This window comes from Streptopelia decaocto (assembly GCF_964273445.1).
Source record: "Streptopelia decaocto genome assembly, chromosome: 4".
NCBI lineage: Eukaryota > Metazoa > Chordata > Aves > Columbiformes > Columbidae > Streptopelia > Streptopelia decaocto.
In genome coordinates, this window is record NC_138658.1 from 52,161,700 (window position 1) to 52,177,038 (window position 15,339).

At 41.7% G+C, this 15,339-nt stretch overlaps 1 protein-coding gene across 1 annotated transcript in view; it reads left to right on the forward strand.

Moving 5' to 3' along the window:
• Positions 1 to 1,227: 1,227 nt before the first annotated feature.
• The window catches only part of KCTD8 (potassium channel tetramerization domain containing 8), a gene marked incomplete at both ends in the record, with an annotated part of 98,742 nt that continues 84,630 nt past the window's right edge, over positions 1,228 to 15,339 (forward strand). Inside the window, one exon of the mRNA XM_082050153.1 lies at positions 1,228 to 2,071. Coding sequence (XP_081906279.1) covers positions 1,228 to 2,071 — 844 coding nt within the window. The remainder of the gene's footprint in view (positions 2,072 to 15,339) is intronic.

Here is a 15,339-nt window from a genome sequence, read left to right on the forward strand (position 1 = left end):
AGTCAGAGAAGTGCAGCCAGGTTGAAACCACGAGTTCTACTGGCAAGAGCAATTATACATCTCTCTTCCAACACATGGGCACAAGTCTGTGCTCTAACACATTCCAGCAGCACAGCCTGAAAGTACATGCATCAGAAATCTGGATGCAGGTGACTTGCAGCTCCGCCTAAAAACAAATAAATAAAAATTTAAAAATATAATGCTAAGAGTACAAATGCAGTTGCTACATAACCAAGAATTCAGGCACTAACATGTTCCAAATCAAAATCTGTGTCTGGCATCTGCATCCTAATGGCAGCTGACTTTCTCTTCTGCTCTGAATCACCCCAATTCCATTGTCAAGCTAGAGAGCACATAAAGCTTCTCTGAAAATCAAGAGCCCAGTGTGCCATGCCCCAGCGAAGCAGCAGGACATCACATACAGCACTTGTGTCCCATCAGGGCCTGTTAGATTTGTACCACCACCACAGCTGAACTCTGGTTAAATTAAATTCCCCTCCTTCCCTCATGATAAAGGCATGCTGATATAGGGAAGATGATGAAAAATGCTGTCATATGCATCCTCCTGGATGCTGCTCTTGGCAGGACGACCACCATTCTAGCACTCTGCAAGTGCTGACCGGAGCTACAGTATGAAGGAGGCAGGGGGACTTGGGGGAAGCCGCCAGGTTTTTAAAGGCAGGGCGGGGGGGGGGGTGTGTGTGCAATCCAAAGCGAACCAAAACAGCCACCCAGCCGAGACGAGGGGAGGAGCCGCGGTAGGGGCTTGGCTCTTCCCTGGTCCGAGGCTGGCAGCGCGGCAGCGCTTTGCCAAGTGGCAGCCGGCTCCGGCGGCCGCTCGGCCTCGAGGCCAGCGCGGCTGCGGGCCCCCGCGTCCCCCCCGCAGCTTGGCGGAGCTGTTCGAGGCGGGGAAGGGACAGCGCTCGGTCCGGGTCGGCTCGGACCGGTCCGATCCAGCCCACAGCAACCCAACCCATAGCTTCCAGCTCAGCGCAGCTCGTCCCGCTGCCTGGGCAGCGAGAGGGCGCCGCGGGGCAGGTGAGGGCCGGCGCCGCGCCCCGGGGCCGTGCCGCCCGCCGCCGTGCCGGAGGGTGGTGGGTCCAGGCGCTTCCGGGGGCGCCGGTGGAAGGAGGAGGAGGAGAAGAAGGAGGGGTGGGGTGGGTAGAGGGGAGGGAGGCCGCCTTTTTTAGGAGGGAAACCCTCCTTCGCTGCCGCCCGCTCGCAATCATGGCTTTGAAGGAGGCGGGCGGCAGCATCCTGCCCATCAGCGACATGGTATCGGGGCCGTCGAGCTCGCCGTTTCCCGAGGTGGTGGAGCTGAACGTGGGGGGCCAGGTGTACGTGACGAGGCACTCCACGCTGCTCAGCGTCCCGGACAGCACGCTTGCTACCATGTTCTCCCCCGGCCGGGGCGGCCCGGCGGCGGCCCGGCAGTTGCCCAGGGACAGCCGGGCGCGCTTCTTCATCGACCGCGACGGCTTCCTCTTCAGGTATGTGCTGGATTACTTGCGGGACAAGCAGCTGGCGCTGCCCGAGCACTTCCCCGAGAAGGAGCGGCTCCTGCGGGAGGCCGAGTATTTCCAGTTGGGCGACCTGGTGAAGCTGCTCTCGCCCAAGGTCACGAAGCAGAGCTCGCTCAACGACGAGGGCTGCCAGAGCGACCTGGAGGACAGCAACTCGCAGGGCAGCAGCGACCGCCTGCAGCGGGCGGCGCTGGACAAGCGCTCGGGCTTCCTCACCGTGGGCTACCGCGGCTCCTACACCACGGTGCGGGACAACCAGGCGGACGCCAAGTTCCGCCGTGTCGCCCGCATCATGGTGTGCGGCAGGATCGCCCTGGCCAAGGAGGTCTTCGGCGAGACCCTCAACGAGAGCCGCGACCCTGACCGCCCCCCTGAGAAGTACACCTCCCGCTTCTACCTCAAATTCACCTACCTGGAGCAAGCTTTCGACCGGCTCTCTGAGGCGGGCTTCCACATGGTGGCTTGTAACTCCACCGGCACCGCCGCCTTCATCAACCAGTATAGGGACGACAAGATTTGGAGCAGCTACACCGAGTACATCTTCTTCAGTAAGTGTTGCCCGCGTTCCTGCCGCCCCCCTAATACCCGGGGAGAACATGGCAGTGTTGCACTTAAAAGTACATCTGCACCCCCCACACTCAAGCCTTGGTGTCCCAAAGCAACACGTAGCTCGAGAGAAACTGGGGCTGCCCCCGTTCCTCTCTCATTCGGCGCTGTCACCGCCACAATTCAAATTGTATTTTGTGCATTGCGGGATAGGGTTGCCTAATGCCCCGTCCGGAGCGCTGCGGGAGAGCAACTCCCCGCACTCCTTGGAGCAATCGGGGCTGGCCCCACATTTTGCTGCCGAGTGTGCCCTGGGAAGGACCAGCTCCCCGCCTGCCCCGTGTCGGGGTCCCCCAGGGGGGCGTCGCAGCGGTGCCGGGGCGTCCCAGACCCGCTGGGCGGGCGGGGGTGCGGGCGCCGCGCTGGCTCCGCCGCGCAGGGCTGCGGCGCTCCCTACCAGCGAGGCGGTGCGGAGATTGCAACGGCGGAGCCCGGAGCAAGGAAGGGTTTTAATATTTTATCACTGCTTTTCCTTCCGAAGTGAATGCACTGCGCCTGGGCACGGTCTCCGTGAGGGAAGGGGCAGCAAGGGCACAGTCAACTTCCCGGGGAGCAAAACAGAGTCTGGTTCCCAGGAGAGAAAAAAGAAAAAAAAGAAAATAAAAGAAAATAAACCACTCCCTAGCCAGTACGCCGCTCATAAACAACTCTGCTAGTTGGCTGTGGATAGCCTTAAGGGTTTCAGGTCACTCGTAAATAGGAAAATTGAGCAATGACAAATGAGTTTCAATCTGGCAAAGTATGTAGTGCCATGTAAGGTGCTGGCTGGGCACTGGTTTCAGGTAATGAATCTGCAGCTGGAGGGAGAACACCAGCCCTTGACAGAAAGATGTCTTTGAAAGGCAAAGGCAGCCTTAAATGTTACAGACGTGTTTGAGATTTGGGTAAGACTGTGGAAGAGAAAAATGTTTTCCATTCACTTCTGCTTCTGCGTGGTCTCACGCTCCCTGAGCGCAGGAGGGATGCTTTGGTAGAGCATCTGCCTGCCTCTGTGGTGAGGTGGGAGATGCAGCCTCTAACTAACTTCACCAGTAGGGCAGCTGCACAGAAACAACCTGTTTTGTGTACAAAACTGGACCTATGTACAGTATTTAATAGAGGAGGGAAATGTGAACGGTTTTCTTCTCAGAGGAGAAATTAAATAGTTTACATTGATGTATATTATATAGGTGGTGACCAACCTTTGCTGAGCAGGCCTAAGTGCTTCAAGTCAATCTTCAAAATTATATTAAACCAGCTTTTGAAGACTCATTGCATAGCCTATGACTGGTCATATTTCATTAGGAAATGTAAAAACTGAGGTGTAGAGGAGCTCTACATTCTTCTGGGTGGACTTTTATCAAGTATTTTACATGACTATTAAATCTCCTTTCAGAGAAAAATGGAGGTATAATTTTCAAAATAGTAAAAAATTTCATTTTTATTATCAAGACTGTGAAGTAGCCTGTTCTCTTTGCTCACAAATAGATTTTTAGGTGCATAATTATTTGTGTGCATATGTGATGCTTATAAGATGCTCATAATTTTTTTTTTTTTAATGTGTTATGATGAGGTTGCTGTATAGAACAGTGCTCTAATTCAGATCAGTGTTCCAAATTAATCCCTGGTGTAATACCACTGATTTACATGGAATAATGCCAGGGATGGATTGGATGCTGTACATAATGATTTTTGGTTTGATTTTCAGTCTTTCAGCTTATGATGTTGTGAAAAGTAAAACAGTTAATTACTTAGATTGCTACAGTTAACTGAAAATTTATGTTTTTGCCTATTTTTGGGGGGTGTTTTTTGTTTATTTGTTTTTGTTGGTTTGTTTGTTTGTTTGTTTTCCTGGGTGCAAAAAATGACTGAGATTAAAGTAGGCTGGAAAGATGGGGACCATATTTTAATTTTGTTTACTTGTTATGCATTTAGCAACTTTTTGTTTAACAATTTTATACATTTGAGTATGATTAGATAGGTTTTTCTGAAATATAGCAACATGGAAACAAAACTTAAAAAATCAGTGAAATTGGAAGAGAAACAAGCAAAACACAATGCCTGAAGTAATGCTTTAGATTTTTGAATGTTTTTTTTTTGTGTGTGTGTCTGCTTGTTTGTTTGGTTTTTATTTTATTTTTTTTTAAACTGAATACAAGTCTAATTGATGGAGACCATTATTATTAAATGCCTGGATGGACTGGATGCTTGCTGTTACTTTGCCGGACTGCTGCACAATAATCCATCAAAGGGAGAGCAAACCTTGGAAGTCTTAGTGCTCTGCACAAGGGGTGAGAAGAGTGGTCAGGGTGGAGTCTCCATCAGCATTAGCCAGGACTGTGTTCCTTCCTCACTCTCGGAGCCTAATACACTGAGAGAAGAACAGTCACTTTTCAATTTATTCTTTGCCACATGTCCCCATGAACCCCAAACCCCCAGAAAGGAGGCAGTTTTGATTGTGAGGTTGCTGATTTTAAGAGCTCTCATGAAGTATGTCCAACCCTGGACTGTACCTTACAGACAAAAAGAACTTTGGGATTTTCGGCCAGCACCTGAGACTTAATTAAGTGCAAGTGGAGAAGAAACCTAGTTTTACATTCCACTCTAGCTGCATTTGCATTTGTTCACAACATGAACATCTGCAACCAGCAACTGTGTTAGTTGTTCATCTGTGATTCCATAGCAGCCACATAAACTTCTCTTTCACCATTTCTTCTGAGGACGTGTGGACAAGTTTGTTTTCTAGCAATGGTAGATAGCGAAGTGATTGGAAAAATATATAAGGATTTATACATTCTGCCCATTTCCTTAGCTCATGAATACCTGAATGAGTTTCTCACTGAGAGCTATTGAGGAATGTTTGAAGGCTAAGGGTTTAATCTATGGTTTGTGGAACAGATTTCAAGTATGTTTCTACTATCTCTCAAACTTTGGTAGGCATTTTGAGTTGAAATTACCATCTATCACTTTTTTTAAAAAAAGGAAATTACTTCATATTCTTAAACATTCAGGCAGATGAAATTCACCTTGAATACTACACATATATTTAATTAATTTATGAATTGCTTAATATCTAAGGATAGATTAGCTGATGCAGATTAATTCTGATTGAAGACCCAGAAGCTGCCTGAAACTGCTTACCAGGAAATAATGCTTCAGCCTTTGGCAACATGTTCTGACAAGTACAGAAAGAGACTTTCCTTCTTTGTGTGTGTAATTCCTGTTAAAAACATTAGGTTATTTGCCCGTAGTGGTGTGCAAGCTATCATGTATGCAATGACAGCTTCATTTGTCTACACAATTACTACACAGCCAGAATTTAATTTGCACCTTGCATTGGTAGCTTAGTCCTGAACAGCGCTCACTGATCTGTTCCATGTGTCCATTGCAAATCCTGTCTCTTAATCATCAATAAAAGGAGTACCTTTTAATATGGCACTGAAGAGTCTCTACCAGAGTGTATCACAAAGTTTTTTTTCCAATAGCTTGGCTCTGTGCTGTTGAAGCTCCCACCTTAGTACATGTAAGGATGACTTGGGTCAGATAATACAGCATGAAATGAATATACACTTTGGAAAAGAGGCTCAATCTCTTTTGCTGCTTGGTTTCAAGCCACCATAGAGCACCACTGATTAACACCTGTTAGTGTGCAATACGTGACAGTTTCCACAAAAGGTGCTTCTAATTGGAGACAGGAGACCAGAAACCAGGAGACCTTGCTTTGTGTGACTGCAGGCAACGCAACAGACCTTCTGTTAGCTGGTCTTTTTGTGAGGAAAGGGTGCAGTTTACACCTTTTGCCTTTTTCTTGTTTTTCACTGTATCTCTCAGTACCGTTGTGTAATGCAGGATTGCCTGTGCATGCTATTACTATTTTTTTTTTCTTCTGTAGAATCTAATTGGTCTTAATGGATTTTATATTTAACATCTGCTATGCAATCTGACTTACGGGTGTTGAGAGCATGGTGCTCAGCTGGAAGCTTTCTTTGCTGAACTGACATGTTTATTGTAAGAAGAATGCAGCAATGTTTAATGAAAGAACTTTGACGTGTATTCTATTTCAGCACTCCTGTTTCACATGTGACAATTTCTGTTTCCTTGTCTCTTGTTTTTGTATGTAGTAGGTGGCATTTTCATGAATTTATGGTGCTTATTTTCCACTTGAAGTCACAGCACTCTGAGATTATATTGGTTGCTGTGGAAATTGTCATAAAGTGATAATAATTTTGTAATCAGTGGGGAATAAGCAGTTGGAAGCAATGAACTTCAAGGAAATAATATGGTATTTTGAAAAACAATCAAACCAAACACCACCAAAAAACAAACTGAAAGTCTGAACTTAAACAATATCACACTATCAAGCCCTTAAAAAACCCCATCCATAACAACAACGACAAAACCTGACATTGTTTGTGTCTTTGCAATAAAAAAGAGAATAAAACAGAAGGTTACACCTGAAATATGGGGAACAAACATGTATGTAAAATACTTTGAGGTGTTATTAGTTACCCTGTGAATGCCATCACTGCTTATTTGGTGGATTTTTTGCTGCATGAAGTGTGTCTGTGCTTTTTTTTTTTTTTTTTTTTTTAATGTGGAACAAATTTGAAAAATGCCAGGATGAGGAAAGGAGACTAAGACAAAAGTAAAACAATGGTATTGCTTCTCTGTGCCACATGAACGTAAAGCTAGACAATTTACTTTGAGCTTGAACCAGAGCCTCAAAGATTAGGGTACAGATTTTTGATGGTACAGGCTGACATGAAGGATTAAATCAATATCATAAGTAGAATGTAGAAAAGCTTCAGATTTCTGATAGTATCAAGATCTAGGAATGTTGTTTCTGGCAGGACTATTGAGGAAAGAGCCCTAAAGAGAGATGCTGTAGGCAGTCCTGTGACTTTGGACAACTGACATAAAACTTCAGGATATTCTGCCTTATGATTCCAATTCAACTCTAACCCAGATTTAAAAAAAAAAAAATAATAGACTACTCTTTATCTTGTCATTTTTCCAAAATATATGTCCCCGAACAGAAAGGGATGAATCAAACTGCACAGTAATAAATTACTAATATAAGAATATCTTTCTTATGCCACCACTTGACATAATGTGTGATGAAACTGGTATTCTGATTTTAGTCATTATTTCAGCAAAAGTACTCTATTTGATAAAGATTTTAAAATGTGAGAGTAAAAAGAAGATTGAACAAATTAGGCTTTAAAATAAATAAATAATGAAAATAACTTGCATTATTCTACAGCTGGTGTAAAGACACTGCTGCAGTAAACAGCTGTGCCAGGAACCTTTTGATTTTTTTCTGACATTCAATAGAAATATGCAAGACTCAGTACAATGATTTGTGATCAGGTTTTAATCTTTATATCCAGTTTCTGCTCTTATTACAATAAAATTATATTTTTAAGTACTGTAGAGCCACTTTAATATTTGGAGCTGGGGACTGGAACTGTTGTACATTATTTTACAAGTAAAATTAGAGATTAACTGAGAAAATGAACTAGTCTGGATATTATCTACCAAGATCAATACTAGATAAGCAATAAGCACCTTGATACAGACATCTGTTAGTTCTGATGTTGAGAAATGGAAACATACTGGTTTTGATATTATCCCAGACTTGTAGTTCTTGTGGATTACTTGGGAATAAAGTAACAGTGTTGGAGAAGCTGACTTTGCTGGATTTTTAATATCTTGCAGAAAAACTGCTCCTTGGTGTCAGATCACTTTATACATTTCCATGGATTTATGACAGTAGTTGCAGGGAAATATTTACTTTTCCACAGTAGGATGAGCAAATCATATTTTATTTTTTCTTTATTGTCAACATGAACTTCCAGTTATGTACTGTTAAAGCACAGAATTTATGTGCAAAAAGTTCTCCACAAAATATAATTCCAGGCACGATTTAAAATTAAAACGTTATTGCTAATAAAATACATTTTGCAATGTATTTGCTTTCTCAGTATGATATGGCTAGTGTTTCACTAATGCTTTTCTCCTTTGCAGCAAATACCAAATTTGTTATACTATGAGGAGAATTCGAGTGGCCAGCAAAAATTGACTAAGCATTGCACTGAGAGGGAGTTCATTGATTCTCACATTATCCTCTTTCTGCCACAGTTCCACCTTTGAATGTAGATCTCCAGGAATGAAGCACTGCTCAGGCAGCTCTCACACATATCAGAAGTAATGTGCTATGGCATATGCTATGAAGTGGCAAAAACTCTTCTTGGTTGACCACAACAGCAGCATGGCCCGAACAAAGTGATCACAGAATCATAGAATTAATCATAGAATGTCCTGAGTCGGAAGGGACCCACAAGGATCATCAAGTCCAACTCCTGTCCCTGCATATGACAAGCCCACAGTTCACACCATGAGTCTGAGGCTGTTGTCCAGTCTCTTCTTGAATAGTGTCAGGCTTGTGCCTGTGACACCTCCCTGGGGAGCTTGTTTCAGTGCTCCACCACTGTCGGGGTGAGGAACCTTTTCCTAAACCTCCCCTGGCACTTCTTCCTGCCATTCCCTTGGAATCTGTCATTGGTCACAAGAGAGAAGAGATCAGTGCCTGCCCTTCCTCCTCCCCTTATGAGGAGGCTGTAGACCGCGACGAGGTCTGTTCTTAGTCTCCTCTTCACCAGGCTGAACAAACCAAGTGACTTCAGATGTTCCTCATACGACTTGCCATCCAAACCTTTCACCAACTTCATAGCCCTCTTCTGGATCAGAAGTAATCGGTCATGTTTTGGTGTGTTATTAGTTTAAGGGTGACATCTTTGGTGAGGCAAATACCTAGTTGGGCAAAGAAGGAAAGTGTGTAAGGTGGCATGCATCCATCTCACACCTCTCTGGTCCTGGGCTGCTTGAAATCACTGTGGTGCACCATGTAGCTTGCAGCCAGCTCAGCATTGCCCAATGTTGTCCCAGCAACTGGGCATATCCTGGGTGACACTGCGGGAGAAGTGAATAGCACCACCACATTCTGGACTTTTCCTCTGATTTTCTTTCTCTAGTTCTGGATTGCTCTTCTGCCAGAGCTGTGTAAGAAGTCTGTAACAGAGTTAGGTTGAGCAAGGTCATGTCTGTAGGGCTTTTTCACTCCACAGACTGATTATTAGGTTGGTAGTTGGTTGAATAGGCATAATAGTTGAAAAATTGTTGAAGTCACTATACCAGCTAACATTCTAACCTGACAAGCAGATGTTATTTTTATATCCTAGGATGATTTTATTACGTTTCTGCTCACAAGGCCTTTATTTCTTAAAGCAGGTGGAGTACTAACGGCACTCTAAAATCATGGCTCTTTTATCAACTGAGCCACTGGAAGTCCAGTGGAAAACCCTTAAAAAAATTACTAGGCAAATTTCATTTTGCTTTAGCAAATCAAATGCTTCATGATGGATTTCCTAGCGAGGTTGTTCACTCCAGCTTGGTAAAACTGCATGGTCTTTTTGAGAAGAGGTAATTTATACTGTACTTAAAATTCATATATTGACTAAATGTTAGGAGAAAAAAGTGCTATGTCTAAAATGAAATTATAATTCTCAGTAGAGTTTAAGTACTTTTATTAAAATGTTTTGTATGATTTGTATTTTTTATTTTTAAACCAGTAATGTGCATTGCATATTTAGCTTTAGCCTCATATAAATTCAGGGCTACTCAGTGATTTTTTTTAATTGACCTATATGGAATTAATCATATAAATAGGAACTAACAGTGTGTGAAACACTCAAGTCCTGTTCCCAGCTGCAAGACAGACCTTCACTGGAAATGAAGCAGCAAATAGTCTTGGGCTAGTCTTTCACGTAAAAGCGAACTTCAAACTACCTGACTGCCTATTTGGTGTCCTAATTGTTTCTATTAACAGTATTAATACACATAATCCTGTCAGGAGGTAAGCAGTGATGTTTTGTAATTTCCATGACACTTGTGGAAACTAATTGCATTCCGTTTTGGTTACATTGTATAAGATGATGGTAACAAAACTTATCATGTTTGTAACATTTTGACAACTTAGCTTTAGAAGACATTTAAGAAAACGTCACATCTCTAAATATTTTCAGGACTTCACCACACATGTGTAAAAATCCCAGTGCTGTTAATGAGAATTTCACGTTTCTAGCAAAAAGATGAATACAATGCTTTAAAAACATTTATGCAAATATTATTTCTTCTTTGTGGAATGACTTCTATCTTGGTACTGTCTTCCTCAAAGTTGCTCAAGACAGGATTTAGAGCTAAGGAGCAGCATGTTTACCCATTCTTTGCCCCATGGGACCTGCCTGGCTGTAAGCAGCATCAGGACTGATCCCAGTTACAGATGCGGCAATGACTCCTTCATCAACATTTTGCAGCTGAGAGCAGCTGAATCAAAATTTAGTTGTTCCCTTTCTCATTGCTCCCCATGTACCTGAACCCTGTGGCAGGGGCTCTGAGCAAAGGGGGAGCAGAGTGAGGGGCCACTGCCACTGCCTCCAGGCTGTGTGTGTCAGGTTTGCTCTGCACTGCTTGAGCCGTGTACCCTGTGCCTGAGCTGTTTTCTGCTCCAATGACATGCACTTAGTGAATAAAGTGTTGTAGTTGAGACGGACAAACGACATGGACCAAGTTGTTCCAGGATGAAAGTAGTAGGTGCCATTTATTGCCACAAGTGCATTTTTATACAGTTTTACCAATTCATGTGTCTCTTCACTGTTGGTTACAAGTTACAGCAGTAACATCTCATTGGCTATTTTTGCTATCATCAATGTTACTCTTCTACTCCCTTCTCTCTTGCGGGTGCATCCCTAACATCTCTGTATACTCCTTTACTCCCATCTTTCTCATAGGTAGGCCTTCATATCTTCAAGGCTAATTTCTGTTCCCATGCCCTCCATCAGGGAATCCACAGACCCACTGTAGTCCCCCCCAATAAAGAAAACTAGTGTAGCTTATGGAATAAGAAAAAAAAAAAATAGTACTTCTTTAGAAGGGAATACTACAACAGCTTTTAAAAAAATACCGTGAGTAATTCAATCCAGAGACAACTCAGTCACAAGTGCAAGTACACATGGCAAAAATAATGAATTGAAGTAGATATGCTGTACACGTCTTTGGGGGGAGAAGGGGTGGGCTGAGAAACTGAAGAGAGAAATCAACACCATCATTGACTTTTATTAATGAAATTAAATATTCCAGGTCTTTCCTTAGCATACATTCAGTTGTATTACACTTAATACACACAGAGATGTTCTCTTTGCATTAGCAGAAAGAGATGATTCAGAAATGAAATCAGTCGGTATATTTTATTTTTTATATAAACAAACAGCAATAACCTTGAGATGCATTTTTATCTTTTCTGTTTCATCCTTACTGAGTTTTTCCCTTTAGTAACATTAACAAATATTCCCAAAGAGAGTTGAGTCACTGCTCAGGGACTCCTGACACATTTTGTTGTAAACAGTCTCCTGCAACTTACGTTACTTGTGAAACTCCTTTATATTTTATTTAAAGGAGATGTTTAGAGGTTCCTATAAGAATTACAACTATGTCAGAGTATTCCACAGAAGTTTTAAAAAGTGTACCATCTTTCCAAAGGCTTTTTATCAGTGAATATTATATACATTTCTGAGGTATCTGTGGAGCTCTTTACAGTTTTTAAATAGTAGGAAGAGAAAAAGCCACAAATTGCATATATACATGATTATATAAATAAATTGTGTGCAAAACAGTTACTTGCATAACCTTGTACTGCATAACCTGTGTTAATTAAACCAGATTTTTTTTTCCAGTCTATTAGTCAAATCCCCATTAAAACCACCATATCTGGAAAACTTTGAGAGTAATGACAAATATCTATTTTGTGTATGGAGAAGTACTGTCTAATGCTTCTGCTTCTTAATCGACAGTTCTTTCATTCTCATTGAAACTCATGAATATGAAATAATATAAAAATAAACTACAAAAGGGTTAGAAGGCAGATAAAATAAATCAATAAGATAGAGTGCCAACAGTTTAATCAGAGTAATGTGTAGATAATATAGTGGAGAAAGACGAAATCTAAACAACAGTTTTTGCTAGTTTTTCTTAATAAACACATTTTCTTTCCCTTTCTTTTATAGTCACCCATTTATAGCCAGTCACTTCTCAGTATTGTTCTCTTCAGACAGCTGTTACTATTTATGTTGTTAATGCGTACTGTGGCTTTTGAGCTGATCTGAAACAGAGCAGAGGCATGGCTACTCTTGCCTTTCCACCTATTTTTGTCACTTTCCAGTACCTGGGAATATAAATATCACTCTGTCCTCCTAAAAATACCAATACACAACCTTATATAAGTGTGATCAATATTGCTGAAGCTATGTGGACTTTAGGGGAAAAAAAAATCAAAATAATTCAGCTATTTATGATGCAAGATAGAACAGGACCATTGTTCAAGTAAGGTTGTGTCTGCCCTCTCTTCCAAAAGTTTGGCTTCAAATCCCACACCTGCCTTTCTGAGCGACTAACCCATTCAAAGCACCAATTCTTCTTCAGAGCAGGAACTGTCAGCATCTGTATGTGTAGATAAGCTTTATCATATTAAGAAGTGTAAACCAAAATTACATGAGGAATATAACTAAGACCACTGTAATTCACTATCCTGCTTGGAATTTTTACTTTACCAGCACCCATAGACTTTAATTTCCTCTTTCAGCAATCCCTCAGAAACCTGTGATTATTTACCTTTTTTAATGTTGTCATAGCTTGCAAATATAAAGTTCTGATAATTTTCTTTTTCCCATGACATTTCTTCACGCTGTTAGTTTGTCTCTGGGGATGTGAAAAATGAATGTAATGTTTCTAAATGTCATAGACAGAAATAGACAAAATCTATGTGTTTTTGCTACCCAAAAAACATCTGGAGTAACAGATAGCAACATCTTTTGGCTTCAAAATAATCCTGTAATTATTCAGGATAGCAGAGGCAAACTTCTCAGAAATGTTTGTTATTCACTATGTGATATTTTGAGGACTACTGAATTTTTAAAGTTTCATCTCATAACCTGCTAAGTTTATATCTTCCTATGACTTTTAGCTGCCTCGTAATCTAGTCTCCAGTCATAACAATGCTCACATTTTCATTCCTGTCTTTTCACTATTTACCTTTTCCACCTGCAGCTGAAGCAGTTCAGTGTCTGAATTGGTGGAATTATGCCCCTAAATAATTGCGTCTGTGATCACATTTAATTACAGGAAGAAGAATGTGCTTGTGGTAGAGGAGATTAGGTTAAATGCTGCCTGTCTAATCAGATCCCTGGTGACTGACTTCTGGCAGTGCTTTCTTCCTAAATCCCATTGCTGTGGATGTGATGAATAAAAGCTGCACAGCCTGTGTGAGTCCACATCTTCAGGGGGGATGGCTGGCCCTGGGTGAATGGGCTGAAATGGGGTCCTGGACAGGGTTGGAGGTGCCCAAGAGGTGGGTCAGGGCCAGTACAGCTGCTGGTGTCCCCTTGGGGCCTGGCACTGTGGTGGCCATGTCTGCTTTCTGTGAGTACCAGCAAATAAGCCAAGAGCTGCGTCCTCCAAGGACCCTCTTGGCCAGGTGTCATAATCACAGGTCTGTGTCAGGGCCTCAAAATACCAGGGCAATAATTCACAGTGCAGTGTTTTTCCAAAATTCAATTAATTCTTGTAAAATAAAATACATGAGAAGTAACGCCTTGAGTTATTTTTATCCAGGAAAAGCAAGTGGTTTCTGGTGAAAGACATGAGTGAGGCAAGAGCTGCATCTAACTAATATTTATTCAGTCCCAGGGCACACTATTTGTGTTTCTGTGACCATGCTGCTGAAGCGATGCAAACTTGATAGTAATCTTCAATTTAATACAGTTAATCTGAATATTCTTTACATTTGGCTGCAAAATATGGAGGGGAAAATGCACCTGTTATGAGCAATTGGTAACCTGGAAGGAAATACACTGGAAAAAAATTATTCACTTTTTAGACTGTGTAAAAATGTCTTATTTATAATTAATATTAATGATCTGACTATATTCAAGCCTTTCCATACTGTCATGTCTATGATGCATAAAATATACAAAGGAACTTGGGGGGTCACTTAGCTACTCTCTCTGAAAATGGTAAAAAGTTTGAGAAAATGCACTATTTTTTTGTTGTTGTTGGTTTTTTTTACTATTTAAATACATGTTTTAGGAATCAGGGTGTGCTCTATCATCAACAGTGAGACTACTAGCAAAAGTAGTTATGCTTTTTAGTGAACCATGTAACAAATCACATTTGAGAATTATATAAGCCTAAAATTGACCTCCAAATCAATGCTTACAATCTTGAATGTATTTTCAGAAAATCCAGACAAGTTCAGTGAGAATTTCCATCTGCACTTTGAGTACCAGGCAAGCAGCAAGGATAAACGAATTTAAATTTAGACTGTTGGTTTGGAAAATTTAGTTCTTCTTATCATCTCTGTGACTGGCAATAAACTGCACTTGTTTAGCATCTTCCTTATCCTGTGGGTATATTACAGTTCTAGCAATACAGAAATTGACATTTTACCAAAGTCCACCTTGATTTCTAGCAGCAGTTAGCTCTCAGTCATTTGTTTGCCCAATTAAATCAATTTATAACAGTGAAACCAACAGTGGTTAAGGTTATTTACTATATTATCAAGGAATCATAGCAAGAGTATTGCAAGTTACTGGATAATTACAGCTAGTTAAGGTTGGATTGCCGTGATTTCTATGTAAGAAAGCGTATGGTATTAGACTGTGGATCAATAAATTAAGACTATTAAATGTTACATGTGGTAGTCATATGATGTTCTCAGTTTTCAAGCTTAATAGGTTTACGAGTTCCTTGATAAAAGGAAAAAACATTTCCACCATTGAGGCAGCCAGGCATTGGAACAGGCTGTGCAGTGATGCTGCATACATTGTGCACCTTTGGAGCTTTTCAAGACTCATCTGGATCAAGGCCCTATAACCTGGTCTGACCTCATAGCTGACCATCCATTTGAGCAGGAGGTTGGACTAGAGACCTCCTAAAATATGCTGTGATTCTCTTCTCTGATGTGATTTAGCTTGGCATTGGCTATTTGATATGACTTCTCAGGAAAGGAAGAGTAAACTGCTGCAAGTAAATGAAATAGATGCTAGAGAGCTATAAATTCTGATTGTTCTGAAAATCACAAGCTTCAAAGCCTTAACTTTATGTTATCTTTTTACTTACT